The following is a 16,067-nucleotide window of genomic DNA, read 5'->3' as shown; positions in this document are numbered from 1 at the left end:
AAATTGATGTCCACATATGTGGACGCCAGGTCCTAGGAGGTTAAGAGAGATATGCAAACCATGCAGATGCATATATACATTTATTTGTCTACCACATATTACCAAAGTAAATGCCCTCCTTTGCAGTTTAAACAAAATGATACTAGTTAGATATGTAACTTCTTTGATTTACGTATTTACTTTATGTATTTATTCATGTAACATTATAAAATAGTGGCTTTATTGCAGCTACAGTATTACATCAAACTACCCTCCAGAGGTCTTGTTGGAATCTAGAAGCTTACATGGAAACCTTCGTGTTTTCTTTGCTGTGGGTTGCTAAATCATGCAGCAGATGTTTACTTCACGATTAATCCTGTCTAGCAAGTCTGTCACTCAAGCTCCTGGTCGGTGTTGTGCTGCCGTAACTCAAATGAACAAACAACTTATTATATGAAGCTTATAAAACAGGCGACAAATACAGAAAAAAGAAATTTCTGCGATTAAAGAGATACTTTGTCAAAGTAATTATTTTGTCAAGCAGTCTGTTTTTTATTCAAAACATATTCTTATAATGCAAACAGTGCTGCAGGCTAATGTCTCCTTAAAATACTTAAGAAGGGAAAACAGCTTCAGGGAATAACTAGTGAAACCGAACAAACACTTCTTCAAAGGTCAATCACTTTTGTCTGTGGATCCAGACGAGATGTCACTTTTCTGTTTAAACTCACTTTGCATAATGTTCACCGTTGAAGTTAATAAAACTCCTGCAATAAATATAAGACATGGGAAAGTACCACAGACACAGTTTTCTTGTTCTAATGCTCTGAGATTTTGAGGTAACCACTGCACTACATGTTTTCCGTTGGATAATTTGAATAATACTGGCTTTATCTGTTTCTGTCTCATTGAGTCCCCCAGCCAAGTCTTACCATTCATGTTCATTTTTCGTTTCCATTCATTAAATAACAAGCATAGTGAAAAACACAATGGGAAAAAATACAACAACAACAAAAAAGGCCAAAATGTTAATTATTCTTCACTTTTAAAATGCAGGAGGTAGTATGTGTGCAAAAAAAACACACTTGTAGACACAGCTGTAGAAGTAGCCCCAGTCATAATTAGGAGTTATTACTACAAAAAGCTATTAAACCCACTAAAGGCCAAAAAAATAAACACATGAATGCAGTTACTTTCTAATTAGTAAAGCACATTTTACATTTGCAGTAAAAGTGGAAATCCGATGAAAGCTTTGGCTTAATGTCTGTGTTTAGAAAATCCTATGCAAATTTGACGGTTTTTTGTAAACAGCAGTCACGCAGTTTGTCACCTGTGCTGTCACAACACTTTGAAACATTAAATGTGTTCATGAAAAAAGTGAGGTATTATTTGCAACAAGATTTTCATAGTGGTTAGCATATTCGCGCAGATAAGACAGGTGTTCACTAGGGCTTCAGTCACGAAAGTAATATAAAGAACCCTCTGTCAGAGGCTAAATGCTGTGCAAAGGACAGAGTGTTTACCTTAACATGCAAAACATCTGGTGGCATATTGGACACAGCAGAGCTCGGTAATGAATAGTTTGTACAGAGTGAGGGTTTCAGGAGCTTGCAATGGAACACCGGCTCCCGTGACTCCTGTTTCCAGCAAAACAAAAAACAAAAAAACCCACTTCTGTCACTTTGAAACTTGAGATTAAACCTTCTCTGCTTTCCACGGTAGTGGTAGTGTTTCTCCCGTGTAGAAACACATACACCTGCACAGTTCAGGGTCTGGCAGCCAAAGGCCACTTCAGACTGCTCTCAGGCTTATCTAATGTCTTTTTCATCGATGATATTTTCTTGATTGCACTTTATTTCGTTGTGTCTGAGGCACGAGCGTCTGCAGCCTCTGAGATAGTTTCTGTGCCAGCCATATTGCCAGCACTTTAGAAAGGACTCTGGGCCAGCAGTGCCACCTAAATTTAACACTTCTTGTCATCTCTCCCAGCTCCCCTATTAAACCCCTGAAATCCTGGGGTAAGCAGTACTGACGGACCTCCCTGAAGGCTTTTGGGATATCCTTGCTGTGGCCGAGGCCCTGGAAATAGATAAGAACAACTTCTTGATTTTTGTGCTCCTGCAGCACCCTTTTTAAGCGAGCCAGCACAGCTGTGAACATTGGCTCTATCAATGCAGAGGCCTCCTTTTGTCGGTACAAGTCTTTATCGTCACATAATTTAGCACCATCTTTTTTTCCAACAGCTTTTTCGTGTTTAAATTTTCCTAATTTTCTTCCATTCTGCTTCACATCCTCTTCCAGCTCTGCCTTGGTTTTCTCATGTTTCATGTGTGCATTTCTGCAGTCTACCTCTTTTCTTTCACTCTGATCTGTGTTTGCCCTCTCCATTGTCCACTTCTGATAGGTTTTCTTGGCTTCAGGACTCCAAATTACAAGCACTTTTCCTTGCTCCTTGCAGACAGCATCCCACTGCCCATACAGCCAGGGAAGTGGGCCCAGATCTGCCACACCAGGCCCCGACTCATCCTGGCTTTGAGAGTTTTGGGCCCACAGAGGTGTGCGTACTGTGGCACCTAGCTCCTCCTGAAGAATTGAGGCTAATGCACACACAGCAGAGATATGGTCCGACTGACCTGATGAACACACCAGCAGCAGTGGCTTCTGGATATACAGCCAACCTAAATATATCAGAAAAGACAAGGGGGGGGGAGGGATGTCCTTTATGTGTTTCAGTTGCTCCTTTAAGACCAACAGTGAAGCTAAAATAACAGAAATGAATTGAAATAAATTCAAGACAGAGTAGTCATTCGATTTAAGTTAGCCTGTGCCTTGAAACTGTAAATGCTTTCCATATGAAAACATGATTTGCAGTGAGGTAAATGAACTAACCTGCAGCTCCCCTCTTTGTAGCACGCTGGATAAAAATTCCAAATGACGCAACTACAAACACAAATATCAGAACTGCCACCGCATACAAGCCGTGTCTATTGTGGGTGTCTGTAAGAAAAACAGGAAAGACTAAATAAAACAGATAATGGTGAATTTATTTACTTTGTAGGAGTTGTGTGTGTATGAGATGCACCAACTTATGCTGGCAGGTTCAGGTTTATGAGCACACTTACAGTCCGGGCACAAAATTCTTCTTCCATGACAAACAGGATCCGACTGCCACACCTGAACAACAGCACGAGAATATAGATGATAAAATGCATAAAATCCAGAAATACATACATGTATGTGTGTATGTATATTTACCTGGACGCAAGGATTTTTAGAATAAAAGTGAAGAGGCAAATTTATTATTTTTTCACTTCTGTTTCCTTCCTATAAAATAGAGAACATATGCACACATGTTCACATATTTGTCTTTTAGCGTGAATTTTTTCCTTGTTTTTTAATCTGTATTAAAAATGCATATTTTTTTACCAACCATTGTAACTGAATGTGCTTTCCCTACAGCTGTGCATTCACTCTCAGTAAGGACACAGAGTTGGCTTGAAAACGTTGCTGGAGAAAAAGAGTTGACATGTACCATTATCATCTGCCTTCCAGGTCCAATAGAGACCTCCCAAGAAGACTCATCTGTGGGTGACAAAGGAAGACTGAGTCCATAAGGGAAAGCACACAAACAAACTGAGACTTATTAGAGCTGTTAGTAAAATTCCTCCATCCCACATCCACCCACTCACCTGCTGTAAAAGGGCAAGAGATGTTACGTATGCCTTGTACAGAAAGCTGTAAAAACGAATTAACATCTGTGAATAAACGGCAGGTAGCGGTGCCTGTTTCCAATCAACGCATCTAGGTGCTTCTCACCTGCACACACATCTGAGGGTGTTTGTCCACTGCAGTAGTGTCATATTTCTGTTAAAAAGTCAAAATTGGTGTTTAAAAAACAAACAAAAAAAGCTTATTTTTTTCCACAAATATTCGTCATGGATACTGCTATGCTTACAAGCCTGTCTTTCTTCTCCAGGGTGGAGTTAAGCACAGGCGTGCAGAGGTGTTTGTGCTGCATCCAGCAGAGGGAGGCAGAGATGTTCAGCTGGCTGGCTGGGCACAGTGTTTTCAGCGTAAAACCGTCCGTGTAGAAAGTGATTTCAGAGGAGGAAAATACATCTCTGGCATCTGTTGAGGCGATGTTAACGCAAAAAAAATTAGAACGACATGCCAATAACATTCCCGGGATGCAAACGTTGGCAAACCTGTATCACCTGTATCACTGGATCACAATAAACACCACCAAACAGACATGCATGAACGCACAGATGTATGTGAACATATGCATTTTAAGGGTCAGTTTTAGACAACGAGACAGACAAAAATAATAACAAAAAAATGAACACCTTCTTGTCCATCGTCATGAAGACACTTTTAATTTTGCATTTGCATTTGCAAGAGTCTCTTGTTCCATAACTATAAACCTACAATCATCAGACTATTGGCCCAACTTAATAACAACACTAAAAGAATGAAGAAATAGACCAGGATTGTTCAGTTTGGTTAAGACTAGAAATTTGGGGGTTTCTTACGTTTGCGCCTGTTATAGAGTTTTAAAGAGGAAAAAAAGTCAAGGCAGCTCACTCTCTAGGCAACGTTTGCTTTTAAATCGACTTCGACCCAGTGTGAGATGTTGACTGTGACTTTAAGTTACTTTTACTCCTGTATTGTTTAAGTTCTGTGGCTCTTTTTTTTTTTCGCGTCTTTTACCCTCTGGCCTGTGTTTGCCTTTTATGTTTGGTGTTATTGTACAGCACTTTATTGCTGTTTTTAAAAGTGCTCTATAACTCATTTGGGATGGCTGTGGCTCAGTAGGTGGAGCAGGCTGTGGAAAGTCAGTGTATTGAACTCTGGCTCCTCCAGTAGCTCTGGGCAAGATACTGAACGGCAAGTTTCTCCCGACGCATCCATCAGAGGGTGAGTGCATGAATATTAGTTTAAAAGTGCTTAGACATAGAAAACAAAAGGCACTTGCATTAATGGGTGAATGAGGCTTGTAGTAAGTGCTTCAAGTGCTCGACCTGAGTAGAAAAAGCTTTATATAAGTACCATGAAACGTGTTAAATCCTGTTATCATATTAATACAAAAATGCGTCTTGTATCAGTTACTGCGTAGCAGGCTGGCAGTATTATCAATAATGGAGTTACAGCTGCTCTGCTGGATAACTTCTGTAACAATATTATCTCTTAAAAGGATACAGCGACATAATTCTTTTGTATTATCTTATGTAAACAAACAAACAAAGAAGTCCCCATAACAGCACATATTGAAACTTGTATTAACCTGCCAGAGTGTTATGTACACCTGTTTAACTGCTTGTTAATGCAAATATCTGATCATCCAATCACATGGCAGTAATTCAGCGTATTTATGCATGCAGACAGGGTCAAAACAACTTTCTACAACAGCTGATCTACCGGGATTTTCCCCACGCAATCATCTGGAAGATTTATAGAGCATGAACAAGAAAATATATCTAGGGAGTGGCAGAGCTCTGGGTGAAAATGCCTTGTTGATGCCAGCGGTCAGAGGAGAAAGGCCAGACTGCTTCAAGCCTGCGGGAATACAATAAGTAACTGAAATACCACTGTCACAACCAAAGCATGCCAAGGAGCATCTCTGAATGCAAAACACATCTAGATGTGAAGCAGATGGGCTACAGCAGCATACTATTCCTGTCAGCTAAGAACAAAAACTGGACAACAGAATGGCAGACAAATGTTGCCTGATCTGATGAGTCTCGATTTGTGCTGTGACCTTTGGGTCACAGTCAGAATTTGAGTGTAATGGTGTGAAGCCCCTTTTACTGGGACACTTTGGGCCCCTTAGTATCAGCTGAGCATCACTGAAACATCACAGTCTACCTGAGTATTGTTGCTGACCACGTCCACCCCTTTATGTCCACACTGTACCCATCTTCTGATGGCTGCTTCCAATAGGAAACGCATCACGTGCAAGGCTCAGATCATAAGTTCAATAAGTTAATTAAGTGGGTAATTATGTGTATTTGTCATACGGATAAAAATGAATCTCTTTAATATGTATTCAATCTAAATGAATTAATTTAGAGAACACAACCACTGCACATTTTTAGAAAAGTGGTTGGCTCACAGTACTCTCTGTGGCCAGCAAAAACAGATTAAAAACAGGTAAATGGGCTGTGTGTCAATGCTCCTGATTCACAGCGGTGTACACAAAAAGTTGGCAGCACTTTCTGGTAATGCAATAAAACTTCCTTGTACACAACAATGGAAGAGGATGGGAGTAACTGACACAGATGTGCTTACGGAAATCTGCAACATCGTACGCTGCAGAATCCTGCATTACAAGAGTCAGTTTGTTTTGTTTTAGTGTGATGGGCCCGTGTATTGTAACAAAACTTGTATTGTAGCTTGTGTGAGGTTTGCATTTTTTGGCATTGTGAAAGACTGTAAGACAAGGGGAATGAAGAAGAGCCTTGTATTTATCAAGTATTTCACAGATAAGCATTTTAAAAGCTGCAGAGCACTCCTTTTCCAAAGCTCAGGCTCTTCTTGTTGTTGGAGAAACTGTGGCTTCCAAAAAGCCGGCCATTACCACATATTTTGGACGTGTCCAAAACTGAACACATTACTATTATTTGCAGAATTAGTTGCTTTATTAAGGACAAATAATAACATATTTCTTTTTTGTTTTTTCACAATGATGGATTTCTAAATTCTCCATCTGCAAGTTTACAAAATAACGACCTACTTTGATTCTTGATGAGTTTAATGGACAGGAAAGCAAATACAAAGAAATGGTTTAAGCCAGAAGTCCTAGCTTTAGAGGACTGGTATATCCTCCTGAGAGCCAGAAGAAAAAATGTTTAGATTTTTATTTATTTCATTAATTCAAATTTAAATGTTACATCTTTCATGTTTCCCCCAAAATTGTTTATTTGTTTGTTTTCTGGGTTTTTTGTTGTTGTTGTCCCTTGTTTGATCACAGAATGATGTGATGCAATATCATGATATTGTTTCCAATTAGTTTTAGTAAAAAAGTTTTACTTTATGAATATTAAAAGAGTTAGATGACAGAAACACGTCTGATTACTAAAACATCATATTAACATCACATTAACATCATATTAAGAAGCTAGACTTGTCAGAGTCTAGCTTCTGTTTTTTTAAACTCCATTCTGCAGACCCAACTCTCACATAAACCTGTTTTGTGAGGTCATGGCTCCCCACCATTAACAATGACCATGGATGGTATGATAGAGGGCTGAGTGACGCAGACAGGATTTTACTCAGAACTGTGGAAGTGGAGTCACACTGAGTGCTGTGAGGATGTGAGGATGTGAGGTGGAGGAGGGCCACACATCAGAGAGAGAGAGCTCAGAGGAGGACGTACTACCAAGTCTGAAGGAGCTCGAGAAGGGGCAAAATGGCGACACCCTTATACTTATTCAAAAAGTCAATTTTGGATAAGAAGTATTGCGTAAGCTCAGGCTCTGAAGTTATGGGATTTGGTTTCTCAATTGCCATAAAACTGTGACGGGACTCCTTTTTCCATGCCAGCCTTTGAGTTCTCACTTCCCTGAGGGCTTTATTCTTTTTGACTTGTTACTTTATTAAACTGCCTTATCTTGAAGAATCTGTCTCGCTCTACTGAATCAGCTATAACTAGGAACCAGTAAATTCAGGTCCTAAGTTATCTGAATCATGCTGTGAACATAGACACGCTGAAGAATGTTTCGCTTGTGCGTGGTTTTAATGCTGTCTTCAGACAGAAGTGCGTCCCTCTGGTTTGTGTGCACAGTTTTTTTTCTTTCCTTAAAACCTGGTTACTTATTTATAGTTTAATGTAATCTGAGGACCATCTGCTTGGTGTTGTCCTGTTTTCACATTTTGTGCTTAAAAAAAAAAGAATTCAATTCAAAAGTTTCTTGTCTCTCTTTCTAAACATCACAACACCTAAAAACGTTCTCAGCCACACTCACCCATGACTCCCGTCTCTTCAATGGGGCACTTTTTACGCCGCGTTGCGTCGGTGTGGGTGTAATATGTCTGCCAATGCAAACAAGACCTGGTGTAAGAAAGAATACTGACAACACAAAATACTGCTCCACTGAAGATTACACTCAGCTCACCTCTATGCACACACAGGGCAGCAGGTAAGAGATGTTGAGAATAGTTGATTGGGATGTATCAATCTGTAAAGCACACACAAACACATTACAAACAAATCGCGCCGACTTTTCAACACAAGCTGGTCAAGGCAGCTCACTCTCTTATGGAATATTTACGTTTAAGTCCACTTTGAGTCCCCGGCCTTTGACCAAGTGTGAGATGTTCTCTGTGATTTTAGGTTACTTTCTAGGGACTCCTGGATTGTTTAACTTCCGTGGCTCTTTTGTTTCTGTGTCTTTTACCCTCTGGCCTGTTTGTTTCTTATATTTGGTGTTACTGTACAATTTTTTTGGTCAGCCCTATTACTGTTTTTTAAAAAGTGAGTATTACGGGAATTCAACTGTATTTTTTTTATGTTTCCATTTAATTTTATTTGTTCTTTTTAAACATATTTTAAGACATTTGCAGTGCAGTAAAAACAAGAGCAAAGTGCAGGCCAATAATTTGCCCACTTGAAACCCATTTTTAATATACTTTACATCATTTGGAGTGTAACTAGTTTTAATTTATGTGAATATAGCACATCTGTAGTTTTCATTGGATTGTTAAGTTAATTAATTTAAATGTTTAGTAGTAAATATCAAGTGAAAAAAGATTTTAATCACCAGTGTATGTTGTTTTCAAAGAATAATACTTATTTGAGCACATTGTACATGTATTCAATATGTTATGTATTTAAACAGTTATAACCTGTTAACGTAACCTACATAACAACACCATAATAACTATACTTACGATTAACTATACTCAAAAAGTAACCCATGCTGACACATTATTGTCATTTGAAATAGCTTTATATAGCATTATCACCACTTTGACCTTTAGATAAATATATTGACCTTGAAGGAGAGGTCAAAGGTCAAATGTGGTAATTTCTATATTTTGACAATACACACCACATTTGTAAGAGGCATAGTTTCTAAGTTATATTCTTTTTTGCCCATTTTCAACCAATCGGTCATTAGGTTGACCTTGATGACCCGTCAGCGGACGTAACCCAAATTTCGTTGGATTGTTAACATGACCCCTATAAAGTTTCATCAGAATTAATTAAAAGCTTTTCGAGCCATCATATTCACAGACAGAATGACACACGAGTGTGCAAACACTACCAAAAACAAGGTAATAAGTAAACTTGCCCGTAATACTCACTTTCAGCGGATGCCGCTCGGTCTCGCCCTTGCATTTCCATTCATTTTTGTAACAGTGTCTGACATAGACTTCCTCGGTGTTCATGGTAACAGTAAAAGATTCATTCTTCGTGGTGACGTTGATGGATTTTCTCTTCATAGCGACAGTGATAGATTTAGATGACGAATCCACAGACAGATCGAAGTCTGGGCTTTCTGTTACACACAAAACAAGCCACAGAATATTTGAATAACTGGAGGCACACGAGTGTGTGCAGATGAACAACTCAAAGACAATGAATGTGCATCATAGAACTATCTGGATAATCTTTCCATTGTTTTGATAATGAGCAAAAGTTAAAAATCGGTGCACCGGTGATGTTGAGTCACTAAGTGTTTTTGATGACTATGGAAATTATGTGATTTACATGAAGCCACCAACCTAAATCTAAATGTTCACAGCTCTGTTCACAACCACAATTAAAATATCAAATGAGACCGCAACACTGGAAACAATCAGTTTATCCAGTAGAGAAATGCACAGATTGTATTTCAGATTCCAGATCACCTTTACCTTCTACTCTGTAAGTGACATTGCAGCTTAGTGACTTTGTGCTGTAGAACACGGAAACAATGTTTCCAGTGTTCGCCTTGACACAGTCATATTCAAGCACCCACTGCAAATGAAAAAACAAAACAAAAAACAGACACAATCAGGTTATATTTATCTATAAAACTATGCTTAATATTTTAGCAGTTTAAAGGAAAAAAGCCATCTTACCATGGGACGACTGTTATTTCTCTCTGGTAATTGCGGGATGTTACAGTCGCAGCAGCTGAACTTTTCACCTTTACGTGTTTTATTCTCACGCTGAGATGGAGAGAATGAGAGATGATACCACTGTACCTGTTAACATCATGAACTGCATAGTCATACTGACATTCCTCACTCTTCGGTGCAGCTGCAAAGGTAACACCAACCTGTATTTTCTGTGGCAGTATTTTCAGGGTAGGCCTAAGTGTCTTCTTAATTGGACTGAGAATTTTAAGCTTCGGGCTCTTGTTAAAATCTGGAAGAAAACAACTTTGTCAGTTGTGCCACATAACAGTTTTATAGGTGGTGACATCCACATGTGTGTTTGAAGTGGATACGTGAACTTTGAAGGCATGGTTGCACTCCGTACCCTCAGCTTTCAACCAGACATAAACAGAAACACATTCAGAGTAAGTTTTCCCAGTGATCGTAGAACTTATCATTTCCACAGGGCATCTTTCATCAACATGATCTGTGCAGGGAGAGAAGAGCGTTAGGATGGCTTTCACACGCTTTCACAATGAGAAAAGTCAAAGAAATTAAATAACTTACTTTTTGGGTTTCCAATCTAAAGTAAGGAGAACAAAGATAAAAATATGTTTAGGAAATATTAAGAAATCAGGAAGAACATTTAGACATTTATGTCATTTTAAAAAGAAAAATGGCCTACTATAATTCGAAAATATTTTAAACCTTGTGCAATGCTTAAAAAAAGGAGCAACTTTGGGAACATCTCAAGAGCCCACTGGATATATGTGAGGGCACTGTTAATGCTATAATAAGCGATATACAGGTTTGGGGGCAACATATGCTGCCATCCAGACCAATGAAAGTCTCAGTCAGCTTAATTCAAACCACATTAATCAGGTATTGCATATAAAAGCGTGACTCCGATATAAAAGAGTTAAAGATGTGAGCAAAAAAAGTCCCCCATTTTTGATCAGTCACAGCAAGAAACTGTTGGTCTCTGGGGAGGTTTTTTTTCTTGTTTTTTTTGATTGGCGTGTGTTTTCATTATTATAAATTTAATAAGTCATTCAAATGATTCTTAAATCGTTGTGTTCTGATTTAATTTACATTTCCTCTCTGTAAACATGGTTGCGCAACTTGAACCACTGTAGTTCAAACATACAAAATAGAAGCAAAAGATTAAAGTCCACTCATTAATTTGACTGGAAATAATAATAATACACTCTCATTTAGCGTTTACGGTAATTTCACACAAATAAATCCTGCTCTTTTCGCTTTTGTAGTGCGCTCTGTGTTTAACTTACCCGACACGTTGTGGTATCTTTTAGCAGCACCGGAGACACTAAGAAGCAAAGAATTGTAAAGGCGGCGGGGAAATGTATTTTACGAATATAAAACATATTGAAGTTGAAATATTCGCGCAATAAAGGGCCAGTGCGTCGTGTCATCACGAAGCGGTCGTTTCTTCTGCTCATCTGTTAGGTCTCCTGCTGTCTGGCGTCAGAGCGCCGTAGAGTTTCATGAAATCTGCCTGTGGGGTTATCAGCTGGAAAAAAAAAAGAGTCGGCCTGTTTTTTCTGTGTTCTCAAACGCCACTAACTGGCAAATGACTAAAACCCGAAGGCGTTTGTTTGAAAAAATGTCAGTGTTTTTTTATGAATAATCCCTGCCACCGCAGCTCCGCCTCTCATTAAAGTCCCAGACCGCGGGGTGAGAAAAAAGCGACAACCCTGAGTTTAGTCTTACAGATGAATGGGGACACTTGAGATGATGCTCACTCTGAAATACAATACGCACAGAGCTGCCTGTAGTAATCCCGGCGTTATATCAAAATATATATTTAAGGATGATCCACTGCTTTCAGAAATTGATATGGAGAGTCGCCTCTGTTTTATCACTTTATATTAAATTGAATAAAAGCAGTTTTTAAGGCAACTAAGAAACAATTTGCAATATCAAAGAAAATGCAGTCAACCTTAGAATTTAACTTAAAAACTTTAAAACAACAACAGCTGTTGCTGTTGTTCCTATTTTTTTTAAAGTACAGTGTGAGGCAGAGACTTCAAACAACTTTACATTAGGCCTTAAACGTTTCTTTTTTTCTAACTCTTATAGTTGGGGTTGGATCAAGTGAGCCTAAATCGTCCCTCTCCATGTTGCATAAGCACTCCCATATTCTTTTTCTTTCCATTCCCCGTATATTCATACAGCACTGCATGTCATAAGCTTTGGTCTACTCCCTCCTATGCCTCCTGCTTGTCTTTCTATGCACTCTTTGTCTCATTTCTCTTTCCTCTCACCTCCCAACAGGTCTCAGCAGTCGCCTGCTGCTCTCTGAGCCCGGTTCTATCAGAGATATATTCCTATTAAAAGAGAGATCTTCCTCGCCACCATCACCAAGTGTTTTAGAAATTGCTGGGGCCTTCCTTTTAATATCACAGGACTTTCACAATATACTTTACAATACAAAGCACATTGAGACAACTATTGCTGTCAACTGCAGTAAGTAAAAATACTGAAAAGGCATCAAAGTTGGGGGGGGGGGGGGGGGGGGCACTTGTATATATGTATTTATATGTAAGTAGAAGATGGCAATGGTAAAAAAGAAACAAACCAGAAGAAAGAAGCAAAGCCAAAATGACCCCTCTCACATTCTTCACCCCGCATTCCAATGGCTCCCATCTGGGCGCCGCCTCCGCTGCATTTCCTGCAGGACTGAGAGAAAGAGAGCCACCTTTGTCCCCGAAGCCACTCTCCAGCCGATAAGACCATTTCCCACACCAGAAACTTAAACTACTCTACACTCTTTTTATACTGCCGACACTTTATTCACTTGTAGTCACTTAAAGTTATTTATTCACCTATTCAGTCACTGTAATTTTAAAACTGTGTAATTTTAAAACTGTGTGTGTATATTCCGTGTGTATTTATTATCTCACACTTATAGCCTGTTTATGCCCTGTCCTTATTTTCAACATAATGCTGCTCTGTTGTATCTTAATTGCCCCTTGAGGATAAATAAAGTCTTTCTGATTCTGATTCTGAAAACATTAATGAGACATCAGTTTCTCTTCCGTTGTAGTTCTCCGCCTGGCCGTAACAGTTACAAAAGTCTGTCCCTGCCTTTGATCATGGAGGTCCACGCCTGCAGAGTGCCTATTAAGACATAACCTACGCAATAAAGGTAAAGGAACATATGACTAAAAAGCACAAGGATAATAATGTGCAAACATTTAGAAGTCAGTGAGTACCACCTGGAATCCAAGCAAGTATCCACTCACTTATCTATTTCATCAAAATGGGGAGCGGGAACCTGGACACTATCCCAACAGTCCCAGAGGCGAGAGAGACGAGAGGCGGGCTACATCCTAGACAGGTTGCCAGTCTATTGCATGTGAGTCTAATCCTTTACTAAACTAATGTAAAGCTTATGTGGCAGCAGTAAACAAACGGTGTGTCAAAATCTGACAAATCAATTCAAAGAACACCAGCTATGACAGACACCCAAAGACCTGTGGCAACTCTGAAGGAAGCCTCTGCTGGTCAGACTGGAGAAACGGTGAATACAGCAGGTGACCTGGACCAACACTAATGACAGCTTTATGGGAGAACAACGAGACAGACTACTCACATTGAAGTTTGGTCACATCTTTAGTGTAAACATTTCAAATCAAAATAAATATAGTTTCTGCAGTATAATACATGGATGTGTACGTGAGCAAAGCATACAGCCAAAACAAAAAAAGATTAAAAGAACAACATTTATGGAGCGGCAGAGTCATATGGACTTATTCCTTCAGGTTATGGTAAGAAAAATGAGTACCTTGATGTACAGATCTGATAGAGACATGCCCAGATAAACTTACAATAGTTTGTTTACAAAGACGCATCAGCTAAATCTTGATTTGGATGAGGTGCAATATTTGTTTAAAAAGGGGTCACTTTGCAGAGCTCCATTTTCACTTAGGCATCAAGAGCTAGATGCTAAACTACACATTCAAGGTTTTTTTTTTTTGGTATTTCAGGTTGGCAGTTTGCTAAACAGTGAGGTAAATAATTATTTATTCCCCTGCTGAATTATCAAGTTTGATCACATCATATCAAGTTTGGTTCATTTTAATAAATAGAAACAGAATATCAATCAAAAATCCAGAAACCCCCCCCCAACATTAAATATATGTTATAAATTGATTTGCAAGTCAGCCAATGGTGATCTTGGTGACTGTCTTCCCAACTGCCTTCAGGTGATTAACACAAGATCTTGCATATAGCTCCAGACCAAATGATTCCACAAAAAGTTGTCACCTTCTCACCAAGCTTCTTGCTGATGGTCTTATGGCCCAGTCTAACCTTGTGCAGCTCTACAATCTTGTCCTTGACGTCCATTGACGGCTCTTTGGTCTGGAGAGATTGGAATGGGAGAAATTGATTCTTTGGATGGGTGCGATTTACACACACGAGTTAATATCAGGAGTATCTTAAATTGACTGATTGATTGATATCACTGTGCTACGTCGGAGCACAGTCGATGTGCGTGCACCAGAACTGTGTCTGAGTTGTAGGGCGTCAAATACTAATTTCACTCAATGACATGCAAATCTATCTACCGTATAACTTTCGTGTAATGATATATTTTTTCAAAATCTTTTGTATCCCATCTCGCTCCACTAAAACGAAACCCACATTAAATTTTGACTGTTAATTGTTTGGGAAATGAGCAACCTTACAAATTCAGGAATGGATCAAATTACACCCCCCACTGTATATCTGAAGAACCTCTTTGTGCCTCTGAGGGTGGCAATAAGAGTGTGTCAGTCCACCAATTTAGTAAAACGCTGCTAATGTCATGAGGAGCCGGATTCTTAATGAAAATTCCCTTAACTATCGGGCAGATGTGGCACAAGCATTCATTACTGGGTTCAAAGAATGATGTGTTTTGCTACCTTTTCATCTGGGGCCACAATATGGGCAATACTTTTAAATTTCACAACAGCATTGGTTGTACTTTGTTTCTAAAGTGTGATAGTGAAAAGGTAAGCATAATTATTTGCTCAGCTTAGACGTGCAGCATTACTGTTTAGCTCTGTCACTCTCTATGGTTTCACAAGCAGCCTCACAAGCTGTAGTCTACTTACAAAAAACCCCACAAACCTTAAAATAACTATCTTTAGTAGGTATGGATGCAAATGATCCTTCCTCACTGCTGTAGATTATCTCTTATCATGTTGACTGTTCAGATAAATACACCCAAAGATCAAATGCTCTAGATTAATCAGCGGTTGTGGTTTGTGGGTTAATTCGTCTTTTAAAATCTAAATTTATAATCATACTAAAACTATAGATGTGCTTAAAAAGACAAAATGCTGTAATTACAGTTAGAGCGGAAATCTAAGGGGGGTTAGAGTTCATAGAGAGAGAGAAAAAAAAGGTTTCCACATCACTGTGAGGTCACCTCCCCTGTTAAGTGTGCTCTGCTGAAACCACCGATTGATGCTTATCAGTACTTTCCACTCACTTGCTCAGAGCCGGAAACAAGACGTCTTCAGAGAGGTGTGTCTTCTCAAATGCAAATCGCAAGATATAAACTGTGTGGTGAGTGGGTTCTCAGAGTCGGGTGGGGAATCTTTACAATGTCTGGAAAGAGTGATTAAGAACTCTGACTTGGGTCGAGAAAAGTCACACTGGTTGTCGAGTGAACTCACATGACAACTGAAAATGTCAAAACAGCCACCTTATGAGAAATGTGGCTTAAATGAAGGCATAAAGTGAAGTCACGAGGAAACCTCAACATCAGGCAACTGCTGGTGCTTCAATATAGCCTACATCTCAGAATTGTTCATCTAAAAGCACCCTCAAACGGCCATGTTTAAGGGTGTTTTTAGATGAAATGCACAGAACAGGGCATCTTTGTGACATCCTGCATCTTTCCCTAATACCTCCAAGCACTATTTTAAACTTGAGAAATTGTTGTTATTATATTATCTGTTAGATGGTTTTGTTACAGCATTGAGGAACTTAAA

At 39.1% G+C, this 16,067-nt stretch overlaps 1 protein-coding gene across 1 annotated transcript; it reads right to left on the bottom strand.

Annotated features, from left to right (window-relative positions):
• Positions 1–507: 507 nt before the first annotated feature.
• On the bottom strand, positions 508–11,654 carry LOC134618695 (uncharacterized). The gene is made up of 17 exons (XM_063464210.1): positions 11,352–11,654; positions 10,630–10,645; positions 10,448–10,549; positions 10,245–10,333; positions 10,045–10,134; positions 9,838–9,940; positions 9,286–9,479; positions 8,094–8,156; positions 7,944–8,010; positions 3,935–4,107; positions 3,796–3,843; positions 3,669–3,714; positions 3,512–3,561; positions 3,235–3,303; positions 3,102–3,153; positions 2,869–2,976; positions 508–2,657 (listed from the first exon to the last, which is right to left on the bottom strand). The coding sequence occupies exons 1-17, from the start codon at positions 11,520–11,522 to the stop codon at positions 1,804–1,806; spliced, it is 2,295 nt and encodes a 764-aa protein (XP_063320280.1). The 5' UTR covers positions 11,523–11,654; the 3' UTR covers positions 508–1,803.
• Between the last annotated feature and the right edge of the window lie 4,413 nt (positions 11,655–16,067).

This window comes from Pelmatolapia mariae, linkage group LG20 (assembly GCF_036321145.2).
Source record: "Pelmatolapia mariae isolate MD_Pm_ZW linkage group LG20, Pm_UMD_F_2, whole genome shotgun sequence".
NCBI classification, from domain to species: Eukaryota; Metazoa; Chordata; class Actinopteri; order Cichliformes; family Cichlidae; genus Pelmatolapia; species Pelmatolapia mariae.
This window is presented reverse-complemented; position numbering and strand designations above follow the sequence as displayed.